We start from the raw sequence: 25,036 nt of genomic DNA, 5'->3' as shown, positions 1-25,036 counted from the left end.
AATTAGCTAGGAAATACTTAAAGCAAAACAGCCAAAGTAAATGATTATTGTACGACTGACTTGCGTATGGAAGTAGAGTCTCAAATTATCACTTCAAATTCTGACTAAACGATCTAAAAACTCTAACTCAATTAAAAACGGATGACGCCAACCAAAAAAAAAAAACAACCAAAACAAAAAAAACCACACACACACACAAGCAAATAATGAATTAATTGTCTATAACTTGAATTACAAAAAGGCAGGGGGTTTCAAATTTTTTTTCTTTTGTCTTTTTCCTTCTGTTTTTCCTTCAAAATTTAAAACAAACTATTATGCTTACAAAATCCGTCTCAAGAGCTCCATTCAGAAGCTTTCGTTTAACATCGAAAAGATACACCACTTATCAGTCTGGCTCTGAAGGTGCCACGGCATCTTCTGGTCAATTCGGTCAAAAGGAAAGGGCGATCGAAAATCAGTGGGCCCGTTCGCATGTAAGCTATACATAAGTTGATCTGTAATTTTTATTAAAAATGTGGGGAAGGAAATTTTGAATTCAAACTGAATGCTCTATCATATAGGACGCTGATAAAATCAAAATGTTGCGTGAAGCTTTAGCCAAGCAAGAGAAGAATACAGAGGCTATCAAGAAAGATCTTGAAGCTTTGGAGAAAAAACACCAACAAACCAAGTAATCATAATTGCAGCGACATGAAATTTGTGCACCAACTTGCCGCAAAATTAGTGTATAACCCAACTCAGCAACAAAATATCCTATACGAAAAATCCAAACTAACTAAATTGCTATGCTACCACATGTAGCATTAAAGAAGCATTCGAATAAAATCATTGAAGTTTAAGATATATTATTGTATTTTAAAAAAAAGAAAGCTTTATCTACATATACTGTAACGCGTTTAATGCAAACAGAAATGCCATCATCTGTGTAACAAGTCCGTGGTCGAATATGCAAGCATTTCTCTATTTTTGGTACGATTACATATATAATTGGTGTACATTCATTTGAACAACGAACCTTCCTCTATCATCTGAGCTGGGCGGGACGGTTAAACATTCTATAACCTACAGCGATTATGCTATATTCAGAAAGCTCTCAAAAGCTGATCATCACACTGAGCAATTTATGTAGTCAAAAGCTGTCGTTAAGCAGTCCGTTACAATTAAATATAACCTCAGTAAGCATTATATAGCTCAAAGAAACACCATGCCCTCAAACCACTGAACACATAACTCAAAAAATGGGTCTCGGGATAAAATAAGCTTCGGATGTTCAAGAATAAGACGATTGTTTTTCACTGACTGAGCGAAGAGTTAGCATGCACATGCAGAAATCTGTGAATTGTTCAAATTCTTAATTAGTACTGTAGTTGATTCAAGGCTGTAGCATCTTTTTTTGTTTTGTATGAGAGGCTGTGCTGCAGTTTCATATAAAGTCCTTAAACCGTCTTGGTGATGGAATGGGATTTTGGAGCAAAAATATGCGGGGATTTAATAACAGTACTTAAACGGGCATAAAAGCACACACATTAACAGACAGGGAAAAAAGACAAAGAGAAAAGTTCAATATTCCTTACTCTCTTTTGTTGGGTTACGAAACAGCTAAACTATGTCCTACCTTTCTGCTGAAAAGGCAGAATCAGAGCTTGCTCAAAGTATTAGAAAAGCTTGTAGCATAGAAGAAACCGCACCAAAGCAAAAACACGTTAGAAGTAAGAGAGCAATGTCGGGTAACTGAATGACGTCCTACTTATGAATAACCATTTAATTGTTTACATAGAATGCATTGTGTATACCTGGGATCATAGAACTTCGGCTATTATATGGAATATTTTGAAAGTTCAGCCTCTGCTTTCTGACGAAATTCAAGCCTTTAAAGCACTTATCTTGGTTCACAAAATCATTAAGGATGGACATCCTAACGTAAGGCGCATGCACTTGGTTTTTCACCTCTTTTACTGCTTGCTCCCAGATAGAAAGCTTTAACTCATGGAACCATTTGACTTTATGTAGGTAATTAAAGATGCCATTCGCGAAACGAATTGGTTAGAAACCTGTGCTCGCAGCGTCAATGGCGACGGCATGCGGGGTTATGGTACTTTGATTCGTTCCTACGTCGATTTCTTATTACATAAACTTCAATATCACCGTACCCACCCTGAATTCAATGGTTCATTTGATTATGAGGAATATATCAGTTTGAAAAATATTGATGATCCCAATGAAGGGTAACATATACAGCCTTCGCTTGAATGAAAAACTCGTTTTTCTCTAAATACTAATACCATGTTGCTTAATGACAGTTTTGAAACTATCAGCGATTTGATGACTCTGCAAGATCATATCGACAGATTTCAGAAAGTTGTATTCCACAGTTTCCGACACCACTCGAACAACGAATGTCGTATTGCTGCTCTTGTACCTCTTGTTGAAGAAAGTTATGGTATTTACAAGTTCATCACCAGCATGTTGAGAGCTATGTATCAGAGTAAGTTATGAAGAGCTACAATGAAGCGAGCAACAAAATGGAAAGGAAAAGACTGATTAAAAGGGGAGGGGGGTTTTATTATAGGGACTGACTCGTCAGAGGCTCTTACTCCATTGAAGCAAAAGTTCAATGCGCAACATTATGCTCTTTTAAAGTTCTATTATGAATGCTCTAACCTCAAATATTTGACCAGTCTTATCAATGTTCCAAAACTTTCACCCGATCCACCATCTCTCACCGATTCGAGCACACCTCAACTTCCTAAACGACCCGAGGTGACCCGTGCCATCGAAGCTCCACCTGCTCAAGCTTCTCCCGAGCCTGTCATTGATTTTTGGTCCCAGAAACAAGCTCAACAACAACGTGAATATGACGAACAGCAGCAGCGCTTAGCTCAGCAAAGAGCCGAAGAACAAGAAAAAATCAGACAAATGCAATTGCAACAACAAAGAGAGTACGAAGAACAGCAGCGTCGTATGGCCGATCTCGAACGACAAAGACAAGAAGAGTTATTGAGACAACAAATGCAAATGCAGCAAAATGGCCGAATCAATGATTTAGAAATGCAGTTGTTGAATAGTCGCAACCAATTGGAGCGAAATCAGTTGATGCTAGAGCAGTATGATAGAAGAGTCAAGGCTCTTGAACAAGAATTGACTTCTGTCACGGCTAATGCTCAGCAGAGAGATCAGTCAAAGGATGAGTTGATTCGCTCTTTACAGAGTAGGTTCCATTTCAGTAAAAGGGTATGTTAGCTATAAAAAAAACTCACGCATATAATTTAATTGAAAAGGTGAAATTCAAATGTGGAAGAACAAATATGAGGCATTGGCTAAACTTTACAGTCAGTTGAGAAAGGAGCATATTGATTTATTGAATAAGTTCAAGGCACTACAAGTAAAGGCCAATTCAGCACAAGAAACTACGGAAAAGCTAGAACGAATTCAAGCTGATATGCGTGCAAAGAATGTCGAGCTTGCTGATTTAATCCGTGAGCGCGATAGAGCCCGTAACGAGTTAGCGCGTATACAAGGGGTAAGTAGACAAATGTGAAGAGCCATTATGAAAAAAAAAAAGAGTTGTTTTCCAACATTCTATGCACGGTATAGAATCAGCGTGATGATATGGATCGTTTGCGTCGCGAATTGGACAGTGCCCGTGAACAAATCTCAAATATGGGCAGATCAAAAGGTGATGAAGTTAGTGCTCTCTTAACAAAATTCAATAAGGAAAAGCAAGAACTTGAAGCTAGTTTAATGGAAAAACAAGCCTTAATTGATGAATTCTTGAAGCAAATTGAAGAGCAACAAGGCGAAACCGATCATATCCGCCAAGTAAATTCACATGTCCATATTTTTGAATAAGAACGTTTACTCACACGTATAGTTATTAGGAAAAAGATGAAGAAATTGCTGTTTTACAAGCTGGTATGGATGAATGCCTTCAACAACTTGCTGAACTTCAACAGGTAAGCGAGAGAGTTTTTGGGTCTTTTTACATGCTAAAAACTTGACTATTTGCGCACTTTACAGAATGATAGACAGCAAGAACTTCAAAGTCAACTTGATCGTTTGGAATCTGAACAAAATGACAAACTGAACCAAATTTTGGGTAAACTTTAGATTTTTCAGGTATAGAAGTTAGTGGTGAGGATGACTAACCGGCTTTTGTTTAAGATTCCATTCTGAGTACTTGCATTCAGAAAATCAATGACAGTATTTACGCATTGGATGCTCCTGGATCGCACGGTAACGAAAATGCAACGCCAGAATTAGCATTATCCATGATTGAAAGGGCTAGTATTACATCAGTTGAATTCATGTCGGCATTCAGCAAATTTTTGGATGGAAGTAATACAGGCGATCATACAAGCACCATCACTCGTACTCTTGAATTTTCAGATACTATTGTGGATGTGCTTCAACATGCACAAGGTTTAACTCAATATGCTACTAAAGATGAAGACGGAGAAGAGCTTATTAAACTTGGTAAAAATACAGCTGAAGCCTGTATTCACTACTTTAGCAGTGTCATGTCTACCTACCTTAAAATGCTGCCACATGCTCAAAGACCGGAGGTGGTCATTCAAGGGGATATGCGTGTTCAAGAAGCTTTGACGAAATTATCCCAAAAGACGGAAGATTTGATTTTGACTGGAGCCGCTGATGTTAATAAGATGGCAGAAGGAGAAGTAGGCGATCTTGTTGAGCAAGAAATGAGCCGTGCTGCTCGCACCATTGAGGAAGCTTCTGCTAAAATCCAACAACTACTTCAACGACCCGCTAATCCTGCCTTTTCTGCTACTGATATTCAAGTCCATCAGCTGATTTTAAACTCTGTATTAGCTCTTACCAATGCTATTGCTAATTTGATTAAATGCGCCACTGCCTCTCAGCAAGAAATTGTCGCTCAAGGTCGAGGTTCTGCTTCCAAAGCTGCATTCTATAAAAAACATAACAGATGGACAGAAGGTTTGATTTCGGCTGCGAAAGCTGTCGCTGTCGCCACAAATATGTTAGTAGAAGCTGCAGACGGTGTGATAAGTAAGACACATTCTCTTGAGCAGCTTATTGTTGCCTCCAACGAAGTGTCAGCTGCTACCGCTCAGTTGGTGTCCGCTTCTCGTGTGAAATCTAGCTTTATGTCGCGTACTCAAGAACGTCTGGAACTGGCTGCCAAGGGCGTAAAGGATGCCGCTGCTGAATTAGTGAAACAAATCAAGAGTCTTGTGGCTCAACAAAATAAGGATGAAACCGATGAAATCGACTTTAACAAGTTATCTGTCCATGAATTCAAATGTAGAGAAATGGAACAACAAGTCAAAATTTTGAAACTGGATGCTGAATTAACTAATGCTCGTCGCATATTGGCTGAAATGAGGTAAGACTACTGTTTCTGCTAAACTTTATTTGCATAGAAAATTTGACAATCCCCTCTTGTATTTGTAGACGTAGCGGTTACCACACAGAGGAAACAGACTAACGTCTGTTTGAACTTTCTATCTACAATCCTACACTTTGATCAACGTAATATTTATCAGCAATAAATCAGAGTTAATGCCGTCATTCATTAATATAACATGCCTACTGTGAAAATTAACAGCGATATGAGTATTATTTCATTGTGGATTTATCAACAATCTCATTCTTGTGTTTATGCCCGCTGTTTATTTTACTTTGCCTAGGAAAGCTTCCGTTCGGGCGCAGTTTTTTTGCATGGTCATTGCTCTCAGACATTATGATAGCCATCACAGACAGATACTGTTTGTTGATAGAGTCGCTCAAATTGCATTTCTTTTATTGATGGATTTTTGATAAGGTTGGTTTCATTTCAAAGTAAAATGGAAACAATGTGTAATTACAAACGGAAAAAATATATGTACATAACAAATTTACAACAAATTCACAAAGCTAGAGTGATATTGGAATTTATAAAGTACCCCAGTCATTTTGAGTACGACCAGTGTTTCTACCAGTAGTGTTATTACCAGCAGTGTTGTTCTGACATTGATTAGTATCAACACTTTGGTTGTTAGCTGCTTGAGGACCACTTGAAGCCTGAGTCTGAGGAACATGTTCACCGTATTGTTGGTTAGCATTTTGGCCCTTGGCGGCTTGAGCGTCGCCTTCAGCCTTCATACGCTCATCACCCATAACAGTACCGGCAGCCTTCTTAAAAGTTCCAGAAATTCTATCCATTTTGATGTATTGAAATTATTGTATTTCAGATAAAAAGTTATATACGAGATTGTTAAACTTTCTGCTCCTTTTATATTCACCCTCTGATCTTTGATGTAAACCCATGACATACTTGTAACGTCGCTATGATAGTCGATGTTTCGCTTAATCTGTGTTTTTGAAGTCATAAAAAAAAACCCTTGGTATCAATTTTGATTTGCTGACTTGATATACTAAATATTAGGATCTTCCCAATATTTCAGGTATAATAAAGATGTGGAACGGATCAATTTAGAATTTTTAAAATTGCAAAGTCAAACAATTCATGCACTTTATTTCAAAAGATCAAGGCTATTTGCTTCTATACATAAAGGTACTCTTTGGTAATAACAAGCCGTTTAGACACATAGACCTCTACATAACACTCGCTGAGTCGTGTATAATACGCATTAGTAAAGCAGTAGGCTTACCAGAACAGGTATGTTTGCTTCGTACCATTAAAGCAGACAGAGTTTATGCAGCAGCGTACACGTCATTTTGCAGTTAATATTGTGCAAAGTCGAGTAGGGATGGTTTCAAGTAATGTGACTGAAAAGTTAGAAGGTTTGTCTGGATGAATTAGGAACATAAGACAAAAAACTGTAACAAAAATTGAAGTGTAGCGTTGGGAAAAGGGAAGATTATACGATGGATGTAAGATAAACCAAAGCGAAGTACTGTTACATACAAATTGATAGGCTGGATTTGTAGAATCAGCATTGTACCTTGAGATGTATGGATCTTCTGATTTGTGCCCATTTTGCAAGCATAAGAAGTTTATACCATACATCAGTTGTTGTAACCGTCCCCATAACCAACTTTTTGTCTTTTAAACTATTATCAACTCGTTAAGAGTGTTGAGCACGTTCAACATTTATATCTCGTATTTTATCAAAATAGTTTTCGAACGCTAGAACATAGGGGTAGTGAAAAGACCAAGCAAGTTTATGTCATCTACCGTATCCATATCCGTCGTGGTGGCCGTATGGGACCTGTCCCCGATGCAAATACAGTTGACCCCCTCCATTCAATCGAAGTCATGCTATGTTCTACTGCCTTTCTTATCAATATACAAAGTAAATCCTAAATAGGCAAGCAGGAAACTGAATACACTTTCTTGTATCTAATTACAATGAGGACCTATTATCAAAGCAGTTGAGATTTGCTATTAGGAATAGGCGAAATAGTAATGTGCTTGACAGTTTTCGTGATCTTTATCCGTCCATCTCTTATTTCAATAATTTTTTTTGCGAGCTCGAAATGCTTATCCATTGAATGCAATGGTCGTAGATGGATAATTATGCGAGCTAGTAAAATCATTTGAACTCAGTAACATTAATTTTGTACTGGCTATATCCTGCACTTCTGAGGATAAATAGATAGGCTTAAATACTGTTATTTGTGTACCAGTGAAACAGAGGTTGATTCTAAAAAAAAACTCTTGAATAGAGAGATCTCGTTTTGATTCCTGTCCTCGGAGTGAAGGTGTAGGTATACATATGAGCTTATGATCAAGACAAACATCGACATGGAAAAAGGGGGCATTCATCCGGATGTTTTAGTAAATGTTGCACATATCCGTCTGTTCGAGCATTTAATACAGTATCAAGAGGGTACTGCGATAAGATATGATTCGGTAGACCCACCAGTAATCCATCAGGGAAAAACTTTTACTATTGCACTTCTAACGAATGATACTAAATGTTTCTCAAAAAAAGTTGTTGACGAAAGAAAGAGAAAAGAAAATTGAGGAAAGAGAAGCATAGTATGCAATCTCATACAAGCTGACACCTTTTAAAATCATCCTTGAATAATACTATGAAAATTCCAATATGTACACAATATCGTTTCCTTTACGCTACAGCAATTTGCATTTATTTCTCATTTTCATTTTCTTCATCTTCATCATCGTACTCTTTCAATAGTCGATCAACTTCCTCCAAAACATCGGGACTCAGTTCCTCCTCTTCGTCCTCAACTTCTTGATCAGAAATGTCACTATCGTCACCCAGAACATGTTTCTCCACCTTTTCTTTAAATTCATTCTCAGTCACTTCCGTTTCTGATTTGCCGTTCAAGCTAGCATTCTCAATGGTTTCTTTGACCTCTTTGTGATCTGGGGGTATCTTTGTCACGGCTTCATCTAAGTTTATGTTTCTTAGTGTGCTGATAGTATCTTGAATCTCTGAGGAATTTTGGTCGCTGTCAGAGTTTTTGGATCTAAATTGTGGACGGGTTGTCGAGGCTAATTTAGAGCCTGTCGCTAACAAGTTATTGAAGATTTCTCTACCAAGGCTTCGTTGTTGCTCAACAGCTTTCTCAGTGAGTTGGAAGGATTCTGCAAATCCATAATTGAAGAATTTTTCGAAATTTTCGTCTGCTAAAATGATCATCCTAATTTATTGCAATTCGTCAGTTAGGTCGCAGACAAGTCGTCAAAATCTTAAGCTTACGAAACTTGGATGATCGTTACCTTAAAGAAGCCAGAGAGAGCAGTTTTTCGTCCCCTTTCTTCTCTGAATATTCAAATGCATTATGCAAAAATGTTGATACGGAATTTAGATAATCTTCAGCCTGCGAGTGTCTAAAAATCCACAATAATGTTTCTGAAAGTTGGACAACTTCCTCCTTGTTTAAGAAACCATCCTGGTCTATATCATGAAGGTCGAAGAATAACTTAATTTGTGAATTTAGATCGCCTTTACATATATTACCAATTCCAATGACGGCGTCCTATAGATAATAAAGTCTTGCATAGTGAGTAGGGAAATATTCTAAGCGATGATATGATGGTATTTCCTAACCTGGAAATTCAACTTCTGGTGATTTTGCCGGTCAAATGCTTTGAATAGTCGATATATGAATCCTTTCGCTACTTTAAGTCGTCGCTCATCGCCGTCATACTCCTCAGTATCAATCTTTGCCCAAGTTGCTACGCTTCCAATAAACTTTTCAAATAGTTGCAAATCCATTTTTGAAGAGTCTGATTTCGATTTGTAGTAGAGAACGTTATAGAATTTATCATATAAGATGCCCAGCTCTGTTTTGTCCAACCCAGCAGAATCTTCAATATTACGAACTGTTGAGCGTTTTGTGAACGATTCGATTCCTGCCACCACTTTAAGTTGATGAGTTTGTCGCAATTCACGAACGAGCTCATCGGATACGCCACCGAATTCTCGATAAGCGACCAGCAGTAGCTCATTGAATTTCTTTTAAGAGTAAAAAAAAACCAACCAATTTAATATGCCTAATTGACTTACGTGTTCTCATGCTTTTAAGAAGCCTTACCGTCAAATTTTTTGCTTTCGTATTATCTGAATTGGGGTAAAGTGGCTGATTTAAGTTGCTAAAATAATGCTTTAATATGTTCATGAAAGTGCCATCATCCGCAGCCTCCATAAGCTCGTCACCATTAATTTTTAGTATAGCTAAATGACCGTTAGTGAAATATCCTTACAGCTTCATGAGTCGTAAGTGAAGTATTATTTACCTAGACTATTACAACTGGTTAGTAATTTTCAACCAAGTATCAGATATTTGACAGCAGCTTACTTACCCAATCTGAAATAAAATTTTGGGTCCTTCCAAGAAAAAGCAGTCTAATACTCGAAACGCATATAACAAAGGCATAGAGTTTATATATAAACTCAAAAACCAAGGTAGACAAGCAACCGAAAGCTGTATATCTGTATATTTGAAATGGTTGTACAGTTTTGGCATCATCTTTTCAAGCAAGTTTTCAAAGATTATTTGATCCAGAAGAGCGCCGTACATTGATGTACTATAATAACCTGGCAGCATATCATCGCATAGTACACCTAGTGTGTAAAAGGCCTGTTCTTCACTCATATAACTATAAATAAATCATTGATTAGATTCCAGGCCATTTGTTGTAGGAAGGAACAAGCAAATTACATGAGAATAGCTGATGTAACAATATTCATAGCCTGACAATAACCTAATTCTGGATTTTTCCAAGAGTAAGCGCTTAGAACTCTTCTTAGACGATTTATACCCTCGGATTGCTGGTATGCTTTATATTCGGGCAAAGACCTGTTTAGATCTTTCTCAATCTCCTCTAAGCTGAGCGATGTTTTATCTTTGTTTTCGTTCAAAATGCGCTCGTACAAGCCTTGGTTCATAAATCTTTCGTAAATAGCACCAGAGCAAACTTCCCATATTTCACCTCGTAAGCAGTTAGGTAAACCAACACGAATCAATTTGGAAAAACGAGATGTCTTTGGAATAGCCAAGTTTCTACCATACTCTACCCAACAAAATAGATGTCAACAATTACGCACATTATAATCGCTAGAGAATGTTACTGTATGGCCGTTACCATTAAAGTACTTCTTCCAAAGCTTCATTTTACTTTTTTCCTTTAATTTCCTTGGGTCTCCAGGAAATTCATATTGTAATCCCAGGCCTCCTGGAATAGAACTCAGGCCTTCAATTGGTTTATCAGCAACCAGCCATTCTGATGCACAAGTTGCTAAAAATTGTTTCATCGTCTTCATGAATTTTATCTGATTCCTCAAGTTTGCTGTTAATAAAGTCGAAAACTGCTCATACTCTTTCTTAGAGCTAAATTATAGGAAATTAAGGAGCATTGTAAATAATTGTATAGAAAGGTACTTGATGAAGAAAAATCTTACGCATTTAGATTAAAGATGAACTCAGTTTGGTGCCAATTAACAAGTTTTATCGAGTACTCTGTCGGTTGATTAGTGATGCGCTCAACTCTTCGAATGGTGTATAAAGGCATAACAACTTCGTAGTAATGTCCCTGCTTTGTCGAATCGAAAGTAATGTATGCTTCGGAAAGGTTCAATAAACCAGTGTAATTATTTGTTATCCTCATTGGCTTGGAGTCAACCATCATCTCCTCTTCTGCAGGGTAGGCAGTGCTTATGGAATACAGTAGATGCTCAGAAGGCGGCAGTCTGAATTTTGCTCTGAATCTTTCGTCCCTTTTTTGCGCATCAAGATTTGACTTTAAAGGTTGCATCAGCTTCTTCAAATCTACAGCCACCAAAGCTTTGTTACCGTCTTTTGCAGCTTCAATATCACTATCTTTGATATCAATAGAAAGATCTCCTCCAGGTGCATGTTCCAAAGCTGTATTTTTAAGCACCCTTTGCATTGCAAGCCCTGTAAGTTGCACTAAAGTATCATACACTTCATCTCTTTTAAATAAATTGGAGAAAAAATGCTATTGCAAAGAGATCAGCCATTCCAAGCACAGAAGCTCTGATTTATGAAGCTGTACTTACCTCAACCTTATCTTTCATTGTGATTTTAATCGCGTCAGAAAAAACACCACGCTTCGAACGTTCTTTCTTTATATCCTGGATATCCTTCAATTCTAACAATAATTTGGTCTCATAACCCAGCAAAAAGGAATAGAATCCTAAGTAATTCTCACTGATATAAAGCCACCCTTGGCTGGTGAATCTATTGGTATGATAAGCGCCTGAATAATCTACACGCAATTTTCAGGTAGAGTAAGTCAAAGGACAATATCTATATATGATGCTTATAAACTTTACAGCTCACAAGACGCTCTGTTGGAGCGACTTCAAAAGTTTGTCTAAAGCTTCTAGAAACTTTTCTAACCTTCTCATCTTCTGATATTTCATCAGTGATAGCACCTAGGAAAAGTATAGTAGTTAGAACAATATAGCGTTCTGATTCCTCAACAAAGCACGTTTATACCTCTGCGTGTAACAATAGAATTTATCTTCGTGGTAACGAAAGGTTCTCTTTCCTCTTCCTCCAGATTACCAAGTAAAGGATTCAAATTGGCTAAAGACGCTTATCTGATCAATTTACAGCTAATGTTTTTAGATATGGTACAATAAAAAATCTCCTACTTTCAATCCATAGCCAAGCTACATCAATTTTCTTCTCTGTTTCCGCTACAGCAACCTGTAAAAAGGTACCATCGAGGCGTCGAAATAGTATACGATAAGGAGATTGTTTCGTATCTAGGCTGAAATATCAGTTTAATTATTACTTAAAATTTTACAATACATCAAAACGGCCTCATTATAATAATATCACAACTTACACATTCTGTAAAGTACCCAAAACACTCCTCATTAGCCCATTCTTCTGCGTTTTCGTTTGCTGAAGTAGGAAGTAACTATTTTCTTTTAAGGTCGTCCAAAAAGTATTGATTTCGACATGAACTGGAAGAGTAAATAGCTCAAAGGCTAAATTAGACGATGTCATCCCAGGTGCTGTTATTCTTCTGTTGAACTGCTCGATTGAAATGTAGAAGAGGTACGGGGACAATGGCAGGGAAACTGCAGATTATAATATCGCTCAGACGAGATAAAAATAAAAGTGGGGAGACACAAGTCCGAAATAGAAGCGGCCGAAATATAACGTCAAGGAACAAAAAAACATGGCAAAGTTTCATCCTTATAAGCGAGTGCGTAAAATACAGTTGTCATACAATAAAAGCGTGCAACTCGTATAATGAAGCTGCTTACAAGTACTATTGCTGATAAGGATGATAACTATCGTGCAAGCTGCAGATATACAGTGTATGCATTCTCGTCATAACAATGATTTTTTTGGTTGTTCTCATTCATCGTTTCACAAGCTATGCATTAAAGTAAAAGTAAGCAACCTTAGGCAATCAGTCATAAAGGAATATATTCACACAGGCTCAGACATACACTTAAAAATTTACGAGAAGACGAAGATCTGTTATTCAACGTTTTCCGGTGCTTAAAGCTTGCTTTACTGCACCTTTATCTACTATAATCTTTTAATGTGCGGTTTGATAAAAGTCTTCGAAATACCACAACTCGATGAACAAGAGTTGAAAAGCAAATTAGCCAGTGTGAGATTTCCTAATGAGTTCGCAGATAGTGAACAGGTAGGTTGGCGATGTGGTACACCCAGTTGGGCTGTCAAGGAACTCATTTCTGCTTGGCGTCATAACTTTGACTGGGAAAGGAAGAGACAAGATTTAAGCAAACTACAACATTACGTTACCGAGATTCAAAATTTAAACCTTCACTTTGTCCATGAGCCATCTCTAAGAAGTGAGGCAATCCCAATTATTCTTATTCACGGCTGGCCTTCCACGTTTTATGAATTTCACAAATTGGTAGAGCCCTTGAAAAGTAGTGAAACTCAAGTAAGATGTCTATCAAAACTTCACTCTATCTATCTCATTCGTCACGCTGAATTACACCTCTTAGGCCTTTCACGTTGTTTTGCCCAGTTTGCCGGGTTATGGCTTTTCGGAGGCTCCGCGTTTGGATGGTAGCTGCAGCTTGTTTGAAATGGCTGCTATGTTTCATGAATTAATGCAACGATTAGGCTATGAAAAATACAGTAAGATATTTACCTTATACGTACAATTTTGATGGTAATCTAATATATGATAGTGGTATACGGAACCGATTGGGGAGCTATGATAGGAACGCAGATGGCCAATGCCTATCCTGAGCATTGTATGGGATTTCTAACCAATATGCCCTCTGCAATGCCTCCACTGCCTAACTTTAGAAATCTGATCACACGTCCTTACAGAGTTTTCTTATTCATCTTGTCTATCTTCATGGGTGTTGAAGCAATTTATGGCAAGGATGAGTCAAAAAATTTAAGCAAAAGGGCTTTTGCTAATTGCGATAAGGATGATAGTGCAGGCTACAGAGCTATTCAGTCTACGAGGCCTTATACTTTGGCGTATGGGCTAACCGATAGCCCAGTAGGACTGCTTGGATGGATGCTAGAACCTTACCATGCTTGGAGTTATTTCGACTCCGAAGAGCAATATGAGACACGTGCTTTGCCATCAACTATTACAGTTGATGAATTCCTAACTCAAGTTACCATCTACTGGATTACCAATACAATGTCTTCTTCTTATCGTCTTTACTACGAGACTAAAAAGAACGATTTAAAATCAGTAATCGATCTGGGTAAATCTTCCATAAAAGTTCCTGTTGCTGTGTCTTACTTCGAAAACGAGGCATTCAAGGTTCGCGTTTGTACACTCTCTGATATATGCCTACCACAGGATCCTGAAACAGCAAATTTTATATTATAGATGCCCAAAGATTGGCTGGATGTTACTTTCAAATTAGTGCAATACAGAACCCATAAAAAGGTAATTATCCCACTGAAGGCTTACAGGTGCTATCCTCATTTTTACCGTTGTAAATTTTAGGGCGGCCATTTCCCTGCATTAGAAGCGCCAGAGTTACTTCTTAAAGATATTTCAGATTTTGCTGTGAAAATTAAGCAAAATATTGATGGTAAAAAGACTAATTAATGGCTCACTTCCAATAAAACCCTTAAGAAGAGTATGTCAGCTCGTATTCGATAATGGATAGTTAAGATGCCTCCTATAGAAACTTTTCACTATTAGTATTGTAACGCAGAGTGCTACATTTAAACCCTGTTTGCTCGCTCATTCAATGTGTTGTAGTAGCTTCGGGGATATGTACAATTCTAATAAAAAAGCGCGGTTTGGAAGGTCTTATTGGATCCGACATCCGAACGCAAACAACAAGGATTGGCTTAATTGAAATTTCTATTTCCAAAGTCATTTTCCTCCTTCTTCATAGTTGTGCTAAACACTGTTTTCTGTAGCTCTACGTGTTGAACAATGAGAATCGCCTCAACACCACTCTTATCAGTTTTATTGAGCTTCTTTTTTGTATTCTTAGGTTGGCCAACCTATGTGAAAGCTACTGCCTTAACATATCGTTTGGGCAGCAACGAAAACGCCTGCTTTTACATCTGGAATGACAAACCAGGAAAGAAAGCTGGATTTTATTTTGCCGTATGTTGCGAAATATAAGCTACCTTATAGAACAGAACTATGTCCAAAAATACATAATCTCTAATTTGTTAACCTAGGTCCAACAAGGTGGCTCTTTTGACGTAGATTTCGACATCACCGCACCTAATTCCAAAACTGTATTGCAGGGCGAGCAAGAAAAGCAGGGCGATTATGTCTTCACAGCAAATCAGATGGGAGAATATTCTTTCTGTTTCTTTAATCAAAAGTCAAGTTGGGCTGAAAAGTTGATTGACTTCGAAATTGTGCTTGAATATGAACAACGTCCAGAATACAAAGAGAACAGCAATGAACAACCTGCCAAAGTCACTGCCATTGAAGAATCATTAATGCGTATTTCAGGCTCTGTCACCAATATTTATCGTACACAAAAATACTTCCGTACCCGAGAAAACCGGAATGCTGCCACCGTTAACTCCACTGAAAGCAGAATTTTCTGGTTCGCCTTGTTAGAAAGTGCTGCAATTGTTACAATGGCCTGTTTGCAAGTCTTCGTTATCAAGAACTTCTTTACTGTTAAGCGAGGAGGTGTTTAAAATTATAGCGGCATCATTATATGTAAACATTCTTCACATTATACATCATCAACAATAAAATGATAAAATATGAAAATATCAATGGTCAAAGTCATATAATTGTGTACTTTGGGCTTCGACCAAATTTCAATATCGACCTTAGAAAAGTTGATCATTTCTAGCTTTATATCAGTCAAAAGGCACGGTCTCTGGATAAATTTTCTGGTCGCGTTCTCTTGATTTTTCAAAAGATGATTGGCCAAACATATCCACAATAATTAAACTTTTTGACAATAAAAAAAAAAACCCAAAAAAAAATTAAGCAGAATCGAGGAGCTGTTCAATAATGTACCGCTGAATGCAGTCTATCTGACCTCGTACTGGAACATGTATAATGACGACTTCAGCAATAATAAAACCATGAATCAAAAAGATGATAATCTTAGACAAATAGTGATAAATAAGCAATTTAACGACAATAAGAAAAAGAATCCATTTTCCAATTGGGATAAAATTCGTGGAAATGTCAACAACTACGGTGCATTCAAAGGCTCGCCGTCTTCCTCGAATGTCTCCTCTCCTGCCTCCTCACATTCCAGCATCGCCACTTCATTCAGTCCACACTCAAAAAAGCATCAAAGCAATCCGTTCCTACGGTCATTTGCTGGAGACCTCATAAACAATCATGGAGGCGATATGAAGGGCTGTCGACAAAATATGAGTTTGGCAGACACGACACTAGTCGCTGCTCAAGCTGCTGGTATGACCAACTTTGCTCGTAATTTTCGAGGTATTAAACACCATAATGGTGCTATTTATGCCACCTCTACCGCTGTGCAGCAGGATATATATAAATTAGAGAGAGAGCTAGAGAAAATTATATCACAGTTGAACTCTCGATCACGGCTTGCGAGCTTTGCAGAGTCTGCATCCACCCTCGTCTCAACTAGTACAAATGCTGAAAGCGGCCTAATATCAACTCATCCTTTAGGGAACACTTATACCAAGCGATCTGTATTTAGACGATCATCCATAGCTGATATTTTCCATACAAGTACAAATTTTGTCAATGATCTGCCTCCTTTGAAGGAAAATATACGTTCGGGAGTAACAAGAACATCCCACATCATGAATTTGATAATGGAGTCTCTTAAAAAGCATAAATCAGCCAGTCGATTGCCACTAAGAAAAGAAATTTTTGCTATTCTAGCCTCTGCTTTTGATCGAATCCCACTATTAGGTATATCAACATATCAACTTTCTTTAATTGAAAGCTTTACTTATCCACTTTTTGGTAGAGTCAGAATGTGACCAAGCTTTGGATATTTTTGATTACATCAGATACAGGTTCACGCAACTTGATGCGGCAGTAAGGATAGAACAAGGTGACGAATTCTGGCTTGTTATTCATTTTTCTTTTCATACTTTGTGCTAGGAATCCTTTGAACAACTTTTGTTTTCATGTCATCTAATGAGCGCTGGTAGCATTAACACTAAGGTACTAACATCACAACATAGTAAGTTGTATAAAACTCTAATAAATCTTTGGTAACAGATACGTCTGTTAGAATCGATAGAAGCTCAAATACAAGCCTGCAGAGACTCGGCAATGGATTTGCCATCTTCACCAAAAGCGTATCAATCGCTTGTGTATACCATAACAACTGCAATTGCCCAGCTCACCTTTGATGATAAATTGACAAGTGACAACTATGTTAAAGGATCAAATGAAGAAAACGATGAAAACAAGGTCAGATACGGTTTGCTTAAACTACTTGACAAGTTAGCTGATGGTACACTTATACCACCAGTAGGCGCTGTGTGGACAACGTATCATACAGGAAGCAATATACCTATATCTGTAGCACAATTTTGCGTTGTTGAATCATTGCTAAAGTCAGCCATGGTAGGCGACTGTTGTCAAAACGACCCTTATCAAGGCGAAGAAAAGCAGGCTAGCGCTAACTCTGTTGAACGACGAAAAGATAAGGTTATTTTTCAGGAGTTACTGCAACGCTTCTGGATAGAGCCTGAAATCACTACAAATCCGGCTTATTTGCAGATTATATTTCTACTATCAGAGCTTGCCTGCGAAACCTTTTTGGGAGCGACAGCTAGGGATCTTAAAGCCGAAAACTCTACGGTATCTCTATTGTTTCATTTGGTACTTGAAAAACTGTCACCGAGAAAACTTCAAAAGCTTCTGACTGAAATACATACAGAAGAAACACAAAGAAAAGTAGCTCTAAGTATGACCAATGCGCTGCTAGCATTATTGACAATCTGGAATATGAATGACGATCAGCAAGAGAGGCATAATTCTGCTTCGTCTGTAAATTTCACTGAACAGCCCTCAACGCCAAACACTTATAATTACAATTTAAATGAAGAGGAACATTTTACCGTTGACGATAAAAATATAAACTTCACAGATACAACTTTTCAACATAAGGTTGCGCTCGCAATAAAGCAATTCGTCCAAATATATTGGAATACAGGGTATAAAGAATTTATACTAGAAGCCACAGAATCTATGCTACAAGATGCAACAAGTGAAAGAGTAGCGTGCGCTTATCAAAACCTTGTTTTCAATGTCAATCAAAGTATGGGACAGGAGATCTCGAAGAAAACGTTACCAAGTTTATTCAAGAGATTATTAGACACACATCCACCGGCAATTCAACCTTTATGTGACCTATTGTATAATTTATCAAGACAATTCCCAACTACCTTTTATAAACCTGTCATTGCTTGCGCAGCATCTGATGACGAGAGTAAGGTTACCCATATGATGAAACTTATATTCTGCTTACGGCGATATCTCTCTGGCGTACAATTTTGGATGCACGATTCTGAGATGATCAATGTTATTTTATTAAGCAATACGGGTCAAAACCGTAAACAACAACACAGTACTATCACCTTGTCTGCTCCTTCCATTAATGCGAACACTGTTCAATCGAGCGATTCTCAAACAAAGCACTTTACCGAGCACGAACAGATAAAACAATGGGGCAGTACGACCCTGGGCCAGTGCATAATAGCGACTGAATTCATGTGGGCAGTAAAAGAATTAAGACATAAACAAGACGATGTTACTCGTAATATGGAGGAAGATGAGATCGCTAAAAAATTTCTCATTGATCTGGAGAAACGACTAGCAGTCTTTTTGACGGCAAAAGAAATGAAAACACTGATTCCTATGCCATTGAGGAATATTCTGTGCAATATTTTCATTGACATACGATTTTTTTGCAATACAACTCATCGTCCTGGATGGCTAACTAGGGTTATTGATTGGGCAACCCAACCTGTAGATCTACAAGCAACTTCAGCTGCCTCGGAAATTGATATATCATTACAGTCAACCACACATCATCATGAAAATAGGATGGCTGTTCTTGATCTGCCTTCATTGGAACAAATTTCTCTAATGTATCGGAAGATACAGGCTATCTATGGCGCCCTCACAGGGGAATTCCAGTTTGAAGTTGATGATATGTTCAATGTGGGTTCGAGAAATCTTGAAATAATAGATGAGTCTGACGCACAATCAGTTGAAGCTCCTCGTCATAAACGACAGAAATATATCTACACTATGTACCCAATGAGTCGTGCAGTATTGACTGCGCTTACATTAGATCCGCCTGCGAGCGTTCAAAATGTTCTCAATAATGAAAGCGAGGATTCTAGCAAGTCGGAGGACACAGCTTTAAAGCTGGTCAAATATCGATTTGAACATATAAGTGAAATCAACCAACACCCATTTGGCTCCATATTCTCATTGTTATGTGCTGTTTTTTCAACACTGTCATCCCAAGAATTTGCACGCCTTGTTAAGCCTCTCTGGGACAGATTTATGGATGACAAAGATCCCAAGGCTTTGGTTCCCGCCGCATTTTTACTGATGCAGTGTGGAGAAAAAATTCCAAAATTGATGATTGAGACCTGTACTCATGATTTTTACAGGTAGAATTATATCTACCGTAGGAAGAGTTGAGAAAGATTCACTAATATCTTCTTTATAACATAGTGATGATCCACTACAACGCTTATCAGTCATTCACAGACATGCTGCTCTCAATGCTTTCAGATTTAATGTTTTGGGCCAGGAGTATATTCCCATCTCTAGTCGTCGGAGACCCTTTCGAGGAGATGGCGGAGCATTCTCCACTCCATTCGTTCCCACAGATTTGGGCAGCAACCGTTTCACTTTAGATGAACCTCGCTGGATGGCTAAATTGAAAAACGCTAGCAACTTTCCTGTTGAATTGAAACGGCAGATCCAAGAGCTGGGTTGGGATGATGAGGATAACGGTGAAGAACAAGAAGCTTTAAAAAAGGTTTTGACACCCTTGGCTCTCTTGCCTTCTCTGTTTCTAGAAAAAGAAGAAGAGCGTATGAATGAGGACGATAATCCTGGTCTTATTCGAAGAAATGGAAAGTCAGCGGATATCAGTAAACTTATTAACCGCCGAAAACGAGCAAGTACTGTCCAAGCTTTGACAGTATCCTTTTTAAGTATGGTGGATCTGCTAAATGATGATTATGGTGGCACTTTCAACAGCTTACACGAGCTTTTAGAGTATTTTTTACGTGATGATCCTTCACACTTTCTGCGCACCTTTTTAAACAACCTAGGCAAGTTCAAACTCGAGCGTCATAAGGACATTCTGACCCGTGTAAGGTTTTTAGTAAGCATACAAAGCAAATTACCGCCTGAATTCACACATATATTGTTCAATTACTTGGCTGGTATGCTGAAATGGTTGGTACGAGAGAACAGATCGAAAGACGGGCTTATCCTCATGACTCTCATTCATCCTATATTGGCGGAACTCATTCTCTCGACTAATGATCTATCGATTCGCGACTTGAGGAAAAACAAAATCGAACACTTGTTGATTAGTACGGGCCGCTTTTGGTTCACTCATGAACAACCCGCTGGAATTTTCCCTCGGTATTTATCTGATGTTCGTACACCATTCACTATCTTAGATATACCTCAAGAAATATTCTCTGTGGCTGTTTTGCGTATCAGTCATATACAATTTCTGACTAACTATCTGATTCGGTATCCAAGGGAAGTTTATGCCGTTAAAAAAATGCTACAAGATTATGAACCTTTACCGATACCAAGCGTCAAAGAATCTACAAGATGGGCCACACAAGAAGATTATTTCCCTGATATCGCACAGCGCAGTAATCAGAATACTGCGGCTGACAAAATCTGTGTGGAAACAGCAAAACGACAGTCAAGTCAGTCAACAATTGATATCGAAATGTTGTCAGGTGTTCGCGCTCGTGTCTGGCTTCGCTTCATTGATATCTTACTGACCGGCTTGAATAAAAACTACAATGATCGCGAAGAACTAGAGCAAATTCTAAAAGGTATCAATACGATTATAGCAAACCACAGTTACGACTTTAATATCGTTGGCCAAGCATTAATTCTTTATACACGAGTTGTTACTCGTTTCAAGCGATTGTTCATTTCCAATCGAGGCTATCCCACGTTTTTACCTGCTTTATTTAAAGTTTATTGTGAAGTCATACGCTTCCCACAAATTCGGTCTGCTATCATCTTTGCGTGGTGTCGATTTTATGCTGTTCACGGAGAATCATTTGTATTTCAAATGTTAGGAGCACTTGTGCCCTTAATTTTAAATGCGTATCATAAATCGGAAGAGTTGGGGTCTTGGATGTCTGATAATTTTTTCGGATTAATGCAAGCCTTGCATGACCCTCCTTATCCTGGCTCAACATCAGACGTGATAGGGTTACAGCTTCAAGTAGAATTGGATGACCATGAAAGAAGCGTACAGGAACGGATTGATGCTGCTAGCAATCCTATGGTAATGCCCTTATCTACAGGCATTTTAAAACCTTTGGCTAGAAGTATGACGATGCCTATAGTCGCCAACTACGTAGCTAATTTTGGAAATTTCTCTTTTGATTTACGAAATTTTATCAAGCTGTTCTTGACCATTATTGCCTATGACCCTGGTTCTCTGCGTGCCGAACAATTTGTCATAATTTTCCGCCGTTTGCTTCCTCAGTTTCAAGAAGTAGCAGGTTTAAGGAGTCTGTTAGATGAAGGTGTCGCAGCTCTCGTAGACGTTTTTAACAAGTTCGGTAAGCATGCAAAAGTGACATTAAGCAATGCTTCAACTGCTACACACCAGTCTAGTAGTGGGGGGTATCAAGGCGTAATGCCTGAAACTGATACTCCACGAGCTGAGGCGGCACAACACGCTTACGGTAAGCAGTGGCAACAAAATGATAGACTTACGATTAGACTTGAATTTGTACGGCTGGTGCAAACGTACTTAAAACTTGATGGATCTCTGAACGAAGTATGCCATGAAAAGATGGCTTCCATCATTCGCAATATCATGCGCGACTACGGCAACTTCAAAAATCTTACTTTAAAAACTGACTGGATAAAAGAATATCTCGTCAATACGGTACCTTCGATGGCTGCGTTACGAAATTTTGCGAAACCTTTGAAAAAACTTCTTAGTCAAATATTTTTACAATACCGCTCTCAATATAAAACTGTGGATGCATCTGATCTATATGATGGAATAGCAATTATGATAGAGCTTGGCCAAGAGAAGTCGATGAACATGTACGATGTAGCAGCTGTTGTCAACGAGAAATTTGTAACATTTGGCTTAAGTATAGCAGCTCGATCAGTTACAAATAGAGTCGATAAGGAAGAGCACAATAGATTTTGCAATTCTCTTGTCCGTGTTATATTAGCAGTTACCGAGCATTCATCTTTAGACATGCTGAGCACTATAGAACAACAAGTAGCAACACCGTGTTTGATGATTGACATACTGATACCTATTTGCCTGAAGTACAATAGGAACGAAGGTTACGCAAACATTTCAAAAACTTCAAGAGGCAAGCATGATTCACTCAGTAACTGGATGCGCTTATTAAATTACGTAACGGCTGCTTGCAGTCAGGCATCGTTACTAAAAATGAAATCCAATGGTTTTTCACTTTCTCATTTCGCAGCAAATATGAGCCATGGAGCCACACAAATGGATGCTAATTCAAACGACTATTCGGATATAAAGGATCCAAAACAAACGCCACTATCCATCGCACTATTGTTTTCTCTTAGTTTCGTTGCGTTGAAGATTATTTTGGTGCGAGCTGATGCTGATTTAGTCAGACTGAAAGGAGCATGGGCTAGTATCGCTTACTTTATAAAGAATGCTTTGATATTCGGCCAAAGCTTAAAATTCTTGAAGCCGAAATCTGGTCGTTCATCACCTATAATACCAACCACGCCTTTAGCAGGTGCTTTATCTCCAGCTATTCCTGCTTTTGCTGGCGGTGCATCTCCCTTGATGGGAAACTGGACAGCAGCCACACCTTCAACGGAAAATCGTAACGCCTTTTCAATTGATGCGTCATTTGGTGTAAGCACGATATATGACTTCACTACTTGGCGCTTTATGGAGTTTATTCTATACTATCGTTGCCCGTTATATATATATCTCAAAGGATTCATTTATGAGAAGGCTACTCAACTAAAAGTCATGAATAACAATCAAACAATCTATACACCCAGTCCAAGCCCTCGTACCAGCATGAACCCTCCAACGTCCGCCAATATACAGAGAGGAGCTCAAGGAAGTAGTAAACAATGGGGAAGAAGCTCTGAAAATGATTTAACCTCAAGCAACCAATCCTCTTTACAGTCATCACCATTCGGTATCATTCCGCAGCTGAACATCGAACATATTGACGCTGAAGAAACCGAACTTGATGGATTAGGCTTGAAAAGCTCAAACAATTCATCAAAGGCTCAACTCTCTCCAGGGCTTCATCCTGCCACGTCCTTTTCATCATCTGTTAATAATGATGCATCTAATAGTCACACTGATGGTGTTACTGGTGTAGCGGCAACAGAGCGCACAAGTAGTGGCAGTCATATCACCTTACCACCATCACCTGTCAAATACAAACATTCTTTTGAAACAACCTACTCTTCTTCAAAATCTGTACCTGCACAAAAGTCGTTGAACACTTCGAATGCAGACGGTGCCTTTTCGTCCACCGTTCTACATGTGCTACACGCCGAAAGTATGACCTCTATAGTGCAAATTCAACTATCAATGGGCATCAAACCTGCCTTACCATGGATGGCTGCCAAAAAGCAATTTATGAAGCCTTGGACGAAACGCGAAGCAATTCGTCATTTGACAAATGAACAGCGCTTATTGTTACAACTGTTTGAAGAAACACTCGTAGCCTCTCCATTTGCCAAGTTCCATTCCAATCCGAACACATCAACGTCAAATATCAATTCATCAGCGGCTCCAAACAACGAAAGCTTTATTAAAACTATTGGCAGATTGAAAAAGTTTTAAACAGATCATCATTTACAAACTGAAAAATTCTCTTTCGTCTAAGCCTTTGCTTTGATTACGATACCTTATTTATTCAATACCCTTACAATATACAAGTTAGAACCTTCAACTCACTCACTGAAGTTTTAATTTATAAACTAAAATAGCAATATGAAAAGCCATTTTAGCTATCAAAGGTCTGTGCGCATGAATATCTTTAAATTACTATTAAGGCATAATTTTAATTATCACGCGACACGTCACCCCAAAGAAACAGCTGAGTACAATATAGTATACAAAGAATACTTTTCTCATATTATACAATTTCTTTTTCTTTTTTCCGCCTATTTTAAGAGAGCTGTAAGATGGATAAAATTCGTGAGGTAGCAATGAATAAACAAAGGGCTCGTGGATCGTTACACTTGGTACAGAAAGATATACGGAAAACTCAGAGTCCTTCTTTTATACTATCTAGAAAATTGCTGCTGTTCGTGCCGAAGCCGAAGCTGCTAATGCCAGAGCTGATGATTTAGAAGCCAAGCTCAAGGAAATTACCCAGGAACATACTCAACAAGAACGTGAAATTGTTTCCTTAAATACTAGAAACCAACAACTTGAAAGTGAGTTAGAAGCCGCCCAAGATACCATTAAAGAGTTAAAGGGTAATGAGGCCGAAGATAACGATTATAAGAAGGAATACGAAAACGCCATGCGTAAGATTGCCATGCTCGAAGAGGAGTTGGAAGAATCCGACAAGGCTTTGAAGGAAACTACGTCCAAGTAAGTATTAAGAAGAAATAATAACGGCTATAGAATGAAAGTTAACAACACTTTTTCTATACAAAAGCTTCCGTGAAGCTGATGTCAAGGCTGAACAACTTGAAAAGAAGGTCGAACAGTTAACAACTCAACTCGCCGAAGAGGAAAAGAAGAATGAAGAGCTTGTACAGAAGAATAAAGAATTAAGCGAGCAATTAGAGGAAATTAACAAACAATTAGATGACATGTAAAGGAAAAATTAAGCTCATCTGTAATAGTAGATTAACTTCGAGTGCTTTCTACTACATTCAAATCGTGCATATTAGTCATTGTCTGAAAGAGAGCCAACAAAATAAAAA

General features: G+C 38.2%; 9 protein-coding genes across 9 annotated transcripts; 7 read left to right on the top strand and 2 right to left on the bottom strand.

Moving 5' to 3' along the window:
* Positions 1–314: 314 nt before the first annotated feature.
* Positions 315–674, top strand: BDF20DRAFT_826233 (uncharacterized protein; the record flags this gene model as incomplete). Its single annotated transcript, XM_053078049.1, has 2 exons — positions 315–473; positions 561–674. 2 exons carry the CDS (start codon positions 315–317, stop codon positions 672–674), a joined length of 273 nt encoding a protein of 90 aa, XP_052932639.1.
* Positions 675–1,606: 932 nt separating this feature from the next.
* BDF20DRAFT_922368 (I/LWEQ domain-containing protein) lies at positions 1,607–5,793 on the top strand (the record flags this gene model as incomplete). The annotated part of the gene is made up of 11 exons (XM_053084673.1): positions 1,607–1,709; positions 1,877–1,920; positions 2,011–2,225; positions 2,301–2,485; positions 2,570–3,231; positions 3,374–3,520; positions 3,595–3,819; positions 3,879–3,953; positions 4,018–4,096; positions 4,162–5,365; positions 5,434–5,793. 11 exons carry the CDS (start codon positions 1,607–1,609, stop codon positions 5,465–5,467), a joined length of 2,973 nt encoding a protein of 990 aa, XP_052932638.1. The 3' UTR covers positions 5,468–5,793.
* Positions 5,794–6,487: 694 nt separating this feature from the next.
* BDF20DRAFT_838375 (uncharacterized protein) lies at positions 6,488–7,525 on the top strand (the record flags this gene model as incomplete). The annotated part of the gene is made up of 3 exons (XM_053079153.1): positions 6,488–6,640; positions 7,055–7,277; positions 7,374–7,525. 3 exons carry the CDS (start codon positions 6,488–6,490, stop codon positions 7,523–7,525), a joined length of 528 nt encoding a protein of 175 aa, XP_052932637.1.
* A 550-nt stretch (positions 7,526–8,075) lies between these two features.
* Positions 8,076–11,065, bottom strand: BDF20DRAFT_826171 (rab-GTPase-TBC domain-containing protein; the record flags this gene model as incomplete). The annotated part of the gene is made up of 9 exons (XM_053078043.1): positions 8,076–8,595; positions 8,675–8,934; positions 9,006–9,413; positions 9,493–9,632; positions 9,695–9,699; positions 9,761–10,057; positions 10,120–10,471; positions 10,544–10,788; positions 10,860–11,065. 9 exons carry the CDS (start codon positions 11,063–11,065, stop codon positions 8,076–8,078), a joined length of 2,433 nt encoding a protein of 810 aa, XP_052932636.1.
* A 546-nt stretch (positions 11,066–11,611) lies between these two features.
* Positions 11,612–12,579, bottom strand: BDF20DRAFT_95867 (uncharacterized protein). The gene is made up of 4 exons (XM_053084926.1): positions 12,275–12,579; positions 12,078–12,196; positions 11,920–12,009; positions 11,612–11,855 (listed from the first exon to the last, which is right to left on the bottom strand). Exons 1-4 carry the CDS (start codon positions 12,436–12,438, stop codon positions 11,728–11,730), a joined length of 501 nt encoding a protein of 166 aa, XP_052932635.1. The 5' UTR covers positions 12,439–12,579; the 3' UTR covers positions 11,612–11,727.
* A 406-nt stretch (positions 12,580–12,985) lies between these two features.
* BDF20DRAFT_826199 (Alpha/Beta hydrolase protein) lies at positions 12,986–14,500 on the top strand (the record flags this gene model as incomplete). The annotated part of the gene is made up of 5 exons (XM_053078045.1): positions 12,986–13,357; positions 13,422–13,557; positions 13,611–14,206; positions 14,276–14,335; positions 14,396–14,500. 5 exons carry the CDS (start codon positions 12,986–12,988, stop codon positions 14,498–14,500), a joined length of 1,269 nt encoding a protein of 422 aa, XP_052932634.1.
* A 237-nt stretch (positions 14,501–14,737) lies between these two features.
* BDF20DRAFT_888634 (emp24/gp25L/p24 family/GOLD-domain-containing protein) lies at positions 14,738–15,783 on the top strand. The gene is made up of 2 exons (XM_053082081.1): positions 14,738–15,013; positions 15,091–15,783. Exons 1-2 carry the CDS (start codon positions 14,837–14,839, stop codon positions 15,565–15,567), a joined length of 654 nt encoding a protein of 217 aa, XP_052932633.1. The 5' UTR covers positions 14,738–14,836; the 3' UTR covers positions 15,568–15,783.
* A 183-nt stretch (positions 15,784–15,966) lies between these two features.
* BDF20DRAFT_915847 (uncharacterized protein) lies at positions 15,967–23,939 on the top strand (the record flags this gene model as incomplete). Its single annotated transcript, XM_053084374.1, has 5 exons — positions 15,967–16,786; positions 16,845–16,915; positions 16,982–17,044; positions 17,102–19,515; positions 19,580–23,939. The coding sequence occupies 5 exons, from the start codon at positions 15,967–15,969 to the stop codon at positions 23,937–23,939; spliced, it is 7,728 nt and encodes a 2,575-aa protein (XP_052932632.1).
* Positions 23,940–24,283: 344 nt separating this feature from the next.
* BDF20DRAFT_915846 (tropomyosin) lies at positions 24,284–24,928 on the top strand (the record flags this gene model as incomplete). Its single annotated transcript, XM_053084373.1, has 3 exons — positions 24,284–24,301; positions 24,394–24,698; positions 24,766–24,928. The coding sequence occupies 3 exons, from the start codon at positions 24,284–24,286 to the stop codon at positions 24,926–24,928; spliced, it is 486 nt and encodes a 161-aa protein (XP_052932631.1).
* Positions 24,929–25,036: the final 108 nt, after the last annotated feature.

The sequence above is a fragment of the Mycotypha africana genome (genome assembly GCF_025528875.1).
Source record: "Mycotypha africana strain NRRL 2978 chromosome Unknown BDF20scaffold_10, whole genome shotgun sequence".
NCBI lineage: Eukaryota > Fungi > Mucoromycota > Mucoromycetes > Mucorales > Mycotyphaceae > Mycotypha > Mycotypha africana.
This window is presented reverse-complemented; position numbering and strand designations above follow the sequence as displayed.

Coding starts and splice junctions, on each gene's coding strand:
- BDF20DRAFT_95867 (XM_053084926.1), bottom strand. CDS start 12,438: ATGACATCGTCTAATTTAGCCTTTGAGCTATTTACTCTTCCAGTTCAT. Junction 12,197..12,274: donor TTGGGTACTTTACAGAATGT/GTAAGTTGTGAT, acceptor CTGATATTTCAG/CCTAGATACGAAACAATCTC. Junction 12,010..12,077: donor AGCTTGGCTATGGATTGAAA/GTAGGAGATTTT, acceptor AAGCGTCTTTAG/CCAATTTGAATCCTTTACTT.
- BDF20DRAFT_888634 (XM_053082081.1), top strand. CDS start 14,837: ATGAGAATCGCCTCAACACCACTCTTATCAGTTTTATTGAGCTTCTTT. Junction 15,014..15,090: donor AAGCTGGATTTTATTTTGCC/GTATGTTGCGAA, acceptor TTGTTAACCTAG/GTCCAACAAGGTGGCTCTTT.